Raw genomic sequence first — 7272 nt, 5'->3', positions numbered from 1 at the left:
CACACACAGATGGAGTGTGACTCCATGCACAGTCTAATTGAACGGCGCATTGTGCAAGACGTTTACACTCCACGAGATTACGTTGTCATCTTTGAGGCTGCACGCATTAATCCATCCCCATACAGGGTGACTCAACTATACCACAATGACTTCATGAAGTTATCTGGCACCTATGTCACCAATATTCGACCCGGCAAAAAAGTTGGGGACCCCACAGTCCATGACCTCCGGGCTTTGCAGTACTTGACTGATGGACGGATCAGGTACAAGCTGGATTTTGAATCTGACTGGGAAGACCTGCCTCGGCGCATCAGCATACCCGACAACAAGCCATTCAAGTGGATCCCACTCTTTCCTGCTCAGTTGCCCATCACCCTGAGGAAATACAGTGACTTACAGTCAATGAAAAATGTACTACCAAGAGTGGCCCACAAGTACTATGATGATCTTCCTCATCAGTAGTATACATAGCCTACCAAATAGTACACACACACACACACACACACACACACACACACACACACACACACACACACACCCGCACACGAAGAGAAAGAGAGAGAAGAGAGAGACAAACACACACAGACAGATACAAACACACATAGACACACGCACACCTCTTTTATGAGCCTACAGGCCTCCTCTGCAAATTAATGGGTGGGTGAGGTGAAGTGAGTAAGTCTCCTTACTCTAGCTGCCATTTTGTGATTAAAATTGAAAAGTTACAGTGTGTTATGGTTACATTATAGTATGTCATGTTCATTTTATAGTTTGAAGAAAAACTGCCTAAGTCATAGGCATAATCTGCCTAAGTCACTTTTATTAGACAAAAGAAATGATGTTGGGTTTTGTTCTTTTTCCATACTTTTCCTCACATATACTTAAATGTTCTGTGAAAATATCAATTAAAAATATGCATGTGATATTTAGAAAATTAGTTTTTTCTTGTTTTCCGAAAACACAAAAAAATGACTTAGGTAATTATGCTATCAAGCTAACGATTTATGAAAATGTCTAAGTTTGCATCAAGCTACCAAATAAAAATCACAGTATGAGACTTTTCCTATAGTATTTTCTTTTCTAATTTCCACTAGGCATATCCATTTTATGGCAATTAAATCAGTTTCCATCTATTAGAAGAACAAGTTCTGTACTCATGCATATAGAAGGTTTAGATACAGAATAACTGAACAAGTGTAAGGAAAAGACAACAGGGAAATTCTTGTGGCAGAACAAATTACATCTTGACTATGCAATCCATGCTTTTTACTGACCTTTGTTCCTCTTACTAAGTATTGAAAGATTCTCATGTTCCAACATGCCATCATGTAAATGGACACCTTGGTTGTGTGAGCATGTGGATTTAAACATCAAGCTTCAAGCATTTTCATTCATTTTTATAAATGTCTCGCTTTGCACATTTGACCTCAGAAATGTTTTTAACTTACATCCACACTTGTAATGGTTGAGAAAATGTCTGAACTTGTGAAGTTAAGCTACCTAAGACCTTCTTTTGGATACTGTTCAAAAGCATTAGGGGTTTTGACTGAATGTCTTTGGGCAAGCTTTTCTGCTAAAGAATATTTCTTCTTTCATATCAGCTAGGCTCAAGCATATTAATGAAAACCCCTGACGGGCTGAATTAATCTGGGAAGTCTTAAATGGAAATACAAGAAGAACATTTGAGATGACCCTCATAATATTATTTTGTTTTTCTTTTTTTCTTTTTTCAAATCACAGCAAGAAGGAAATAACAGCTCTGAAAGCTTTTCTGCAAAATCTATCATAACTAAATTATATACAGAAAGCAAGGACAAAATTAACTGTGAGCGCCATGCATACTGTAATCCATGGATTTGTGTGGTGTCTTTCCTTTGAGCTCACTGCATTACTAAAAAAGCAGCACATAAAATGTAAGTGCACAAATTCAAACATAAGTAGAATTATGTGTAAACAATGTATATTAAGGATGGATATGGCCAATTAGATGCCACCTAATGGTTTCTATAGTTGGATGTTTGGAGTGACGTAATTAGCTAGTGCTAGTTAATGCAAGTTGCATTCATAAACTGTACAGACTAGAGATGGCACGATACCACTTTTTTATGTCCGATACCGATACCGATATCATAAATTTGGATATCTGCCGATACCGATATGAATCCGATATAGTGTATTTTTTAATCAACAAAACTGTTTTTTAACCCTTTACAGCCGATCGGAGCGGGCACGCTCCATTTTGCGTAACTATTTTTAAATCCCGGTAGCTCTGCAACCACGTAAGCTAGCGCAATAATTTTTTTTGCATATGAAACCAGAGGAGTTGTACTTACATCTTATGCCATCAGCTTGTCCTAGGTCACAGTTTCCTTCCACATATAGCTTTGCAAAAACTGCATAAAAATCACTTGCAGCAACAAAAACATGATATTCCAGAAACACGCTTCGCCGATCCGATCAGCTGTTTGTAACACTTCCTACGTCCATCAGCGCGAACTATCACATGACCGCATGACCTGCCCGAAACCGGAAGTGACGTCATTTTGCGGAAATGTAGTTTTTTTACGATCGGGGCCTTATGAGCCTATACTTGTGTTTTTAAAAGTTATGTTTGAGTTTATGACTTTCTGTGTCGTTTCTGGGATGCTTAGGACTCATATTGCACTGCTGGAAATAGTTTATTTTGATGCATATGCTGTTATTTTGCAAATTTGCACTATAATATTTATTTTCGTTTTTCCTGCAGTGTATAAAAATTGGTGTATTTCAAAAATAAAACTATGAAGACACTCAAAATAAATTTCCTGTGGTGGGAAACTAGTTTGTGCAACTTTTTTGTATTTACAGTTTTGAGGAATGAGCCTCTTAAATTTCTCTAACTAGAAATATATGTTAAAAAAACAAAAATGATTTTCAATTTTTTTGTAGTTTATTGCACTTTTTTGCAATTTATGTAATTACTATGCACCTAATGCAGACATATTATTAAAGTTTGGGCTATAATGGTTGTATTGATGTATAGCAACTTGAAATGCTCCCAAAAATGGCTCCACAGCATGTAAAAATATAATATAAGCTCTGGCGGACTTGGTTCTATGGTAGGTCTTAAAGGGTTAAATATCTTGCTGCATTTTGTATAAGTTCATACTCAAGTTTAAAACAACAACTACACTAAAGCTATTCTGTTATACCTATATGCAAAAAAAAATTTCATAGTTCAGCAATACTGATCAATCTAATAAACTTAAACCTACACCATCCTCCCTATTCTGGTATTTTAAAGAGTAGCGTAAATATTAAGCAACCTAACTAATAGGGTTCCAACTCCCAGCAACAACAAAAATAAATAAATAAAAAATAGGGAACCACCCCTCACGCTCCACCTCATGATGCTTAATCGACGTAATCAACCTCAATTTGATGCAGTGTGAAAAAAAAATGCACAGAAATCAATTATTTTTCAAGAAATATTAAATAGATTCAACATCTTTCTTCAACAAAATTGCAGACTGCACAGATGGTACCTTCCCAAAGGAAAAAGTACTATAGCTTACTAGGGTATATTAGACTTAATAGTTACTATATACAGTAATTGACTTCTATTCATTTTACATCAAATTAAAACTTTGGGTGTCAGATAATTATTTATTAAAAGCTAGACATTTTAAATGAGAATAAGAAAGAAAAGTATGTCTTTGTGCCCCCTTTTCCCTGTTAATGCCCTATCGGCCCCCCTGGCTAAACTTTGCTAGATCCGCCCCTGCACAGTTACCAGCTGTCAGCTACATAGAAAAAGATCCTCGAGTAGAAAGTAATATTAAATACATTCTAACAACAGCTGATCAAGCTTAAACGTGCTGCTGTTGTTCAGCCGCTGGTTTCCTCTTTCTGGTGCAAAGTGGGCCAAAAGCAAAGAAGAGAGACGGACTCGAGACAGAAAAGCCGATCAGCTGATCATTAAGCAGTTTCATGATTGAAGTAGCAGCAAGAAGAGGCAGTCGCTTGTTAAGCTTAACGCAGGAATGCTTTACAAAAATTCAGAGATGGACTTACACACTTGCTTTACTTCTCTCGGGATAACTTTGTCGGAGATGAAATGCTGGGTTGTTAGCTAAGCTCCAAATGCTCTCCAGACGCATGCAGGTCCCGCATGCCACAGCCGACGTGATGCATACTGCTCAGACGTGCTAACGTTCTGAGGTGAGTTACGGCGTGTTGCAAGTTTTGTGAGGTGCTTTCGTGATATTTAATGGATCGGATTACATTTTTTATTTTTCTCCGATATCCGATCCAGTAATTTAGGTCAGTATCGGACCGATACCGATACGTAATATCGGATCGGTCCATCTCTAGTACAGACACAAACTACAGACACACATAGTGGCTAATCAGTGCTAATTTACAGACTAACAACATTGTGCTTCTCGTTTGATGAGGAACATTCTACAAGCTACACAGTATATGTTTATTAGCTACATACTCAAAGTTATAAGAAGTGAACTGCAAATGGAAACAATATCTGGCTCTGGGTGCTTTTCAACAAACCTTGTGGTTATTAGGGGAAGGCAGCTTAATATAGCCTCACATGCCTACTGTAGGGTGTATGGTGTCTTGTAAACCTTGTGGTGTTATTCACAGAAATATATGAATTTACAAACTTGCTACAACTGAGGATAAACTATTAACTTAGTAATGATGGAAATAGATTAAAATATAAGTAAGTAATTCATAGAAAAAGAAAAAGAAAATCAGTTGTTGTATGCTAGCCTAAAATTTTATTTTGGGAATTTATTAAATTTGCAGTTTAGACTGATAAAGTCTTACTTGCGTGCTGTGCTTTGCAGTTTCAGTTTGGACCTAGAACATCAACATGTTAATGAAACCTTATTTCTACAGCTGAGCAGTATTCTGTCAAAGAATCCACAGTGAGACCACGAGAATGCAGTAAATTGTCTACCGTGAGGTTTTGGCCACACCAGCATAATCTTTGCTCACCACCTGGCTCCTGTGATTTTTGTCCACTTACCAAAAATGAAAACCCAATTAAACTAACTGCTGTTTTGAGACACTGGGTGGGATCCAGCATGCATTTTAGATGAATGCTGGATTCCAAGTGGAAGGGGACATAACAACAGGATTTTTTTTTGTGTGCTTTAAATAGCAGTTTGAGTTTAGAAACATTTGCTTTAAAAGGTTTGTGTTAGCATCTTTAAGCGTTGAAGTTATAAAATATGATGCCAATAAGGAACACTGTAAGAGTAATAATTTATGAAAAAGTGGCAATCATTAATTAGTAATTGACCGATTATTTAACCTGCTCCCGTTATCAGTCACTGGCATCTTATTAAACAGGACATGTTGCTCTAGAACAGTGCTTCCCAAACTTTTTCCAGCCACGTACCCCTTGAGACATGTCACCCTCAGCCGCATACCCCCTACTACGAACGACTCTTAATTAGTGTCTATAAATACATTGCAATATCGCATGCATAAAGATAAATACTGCACAGTCGATTATTTCTCACCACCAAATGAATTTATCAATATTTTTTAGTAATGACAGAGTTTTAATAACAAACTTTACTACTTAATACTAGCAGTGTATCAAAGGATTTATTAGAATTCACTTTTTTGTCGAGAGCATAAAGGCCATGAACTTTCATTAAACAGAACTTTATTTAATGTGATGGATGTGCTTGAGCAGAGGCACACAGCTCTTCAATGTTTGGCTCAATTTGGGAAAGGCTGAGTCTTAAATCGTTTTCCACACAAAGTCTTGCTCTGTATTTTGTTTTCATGTTTGTTAAAGCAGAAAATCCCTTTTCGCATAAGTATGTGGTGGCGAAAGGCATCAGAGTCTTGACAGCGCGCTTAGCCAGCGCGGGCTGTTCAGTGCGCAGCCCTATCCAGAAATCCGCCAGGTTCTTTTGAGCGTGTTCAACTTTTAGAGATCCATCTGTGGCGATTTCAATTAGGCTCTCCTGGTCAGACGGTGATAACGAAGTAGGCACGGCGGTGAACGGGTGACGTATCCAATCATTTGAGCCGTCCGTCTCTGGGAAGTATCGGCGTAACTGCACCGCCAGCTCCTCAAGGTGCACGTTACATTCGCGCTTTACACTTTTAGATAGTGTGAGATCATTAGAGCACAGAAAATCATGCAGCACAGGAAAGACTTCAGTGTTGTTTGTATCCAAGCAGTTCTTCCAAAGGTTTAACTTCTTTATCATGGCCTCAACTTTATCTTGAACATTGAATATAGTTGCAGAAACGCCTTGTAATCCGAGATTGAGCTCGTTCAGACGAGAAAATATATCACACAGATAAGCCAGGCAGGTAAGGTACTCTTCATCATGCAAATGTTCAGACAGCTCAAAGGGATGGTTACTGAAGAAAACTTTAAGTTCATCCCTCAACTCAAAGAAACGGGTCAGCACTTTCCCTCTAGATAGCCAGCGAACCTCTGTGTGGAGTAATAATGTCTCATGCTCGCTGCCCATCTCATTGCACAACGCAGCAAATAAGCGGGAGTTCAGCGGCCTGGCTTTCACAAAGTTAACCATTTTTACACTCGTGTCCAAAACATGTTTCAAACGGACAGGTATTCCCTTTGCAGCAAGAGCCTCTCGGTGGATGCTGCAGTGTACCCAGGAGGCATCTGGCGCGACTGCTTGCACACGCGAAACCACACCTCCGTGTCTCCCAGTCATGGCCCGTGCGCCATCAGTACAGATGCCAACACATCTGTCCCACACGAGTCCATGTGTGTTCATGAATGTGTCCAGCTTTTGAAAAATATCTGCGGCAGTTGTCCTTTGTTCCAGCGGTTTACAGAACAGCATGTCCTCCTTGATGGTTCCTTCATGAATGTAGCGCACATATACGAGAAGATGCGCCAGGCCAGCCACATCCGTGGACTCATCTAGCTGTATTGCATAACATTCACTGTGGCGTATGCGCAGAAGTAGCTGCTGTAAAACATTTTCTGACATTGCATTGATGCGCCGTAAGACAGTATTGTTTGATGATGGAATGGACTGTATCGTCTTTTTTGCCTTTTCCCCCAACATTGTCCCTACCATATCTAAAGCAGCAGGGAGAATGAGGTCCTCCACAATAGTGTGGGGTTTGTTGCTTTTAGCCACTCTGTAACTGACCATGTAAGATGCTTGTAGTCTGTTTTTATTCATAAGATCTGGCACCTGAATGCAGGTTTTACTTGTTGAAAGTGATTTTAGCTGTCGCTCAAAATATTCCCTTGGTTTATTTTTC

At 38.9% G+C, this 7272-nt stretch overlaps 1 protein-coding gene across 1 annotated transcript; it reads right to left on the bottom strand.

The window, feature by feature from the left end:
* Window positions 1-5678: 5678 nt before the first annotated feature.
* Window positions 5679-7070, bottom strand: LOC146611928 (zinc finger BED domain-containing protein 5-like). The gene has a single exon (XM_085342462.1). The coding sequence runs from the start codon at window positions 7068-7070 to the stop codon at window positions 5679-5681; it is 1392 nt and encodes a 463-aa protein (XP_085198588.1).
* Window positions 7071-7272: the final 202 nt, after the last annotated feature.

This window comes from Diplotaxodon limnothrissa, linkage group LG19 (genome assembly GCF_057381915.1).
Source record: "Diplotaxodon limnothrissa isolate DT_005_m linkage group LG19, D_limnothrissa_male_GT1.1, whole genome shotgun sequence".
In the NCBI taxonomy this organism is placed as follows: domain Eukaryota; kingdom Metazoa; phylum Chordata; class Actinopteri; order Cichliformes; family Cichlidae; genus Diplotaxodon; species Diplotaxodon limnothrissa.
The sequence above is the reverse complement of the archived record's forward strand: the minus strand, read 5'-3'. Positions and strand labels throughout refer to the sequence as shown.

Bases quoted from the DNA above. Each gene is read 5' to 3' on its own strand.
- LOC146611928 (XM_085342462.1), bottom strand. From the start codon at position 7,070: ATGTTGGGGGAAAAGGCAAAAAAGACGATACAGTCCATTCCATCATCA.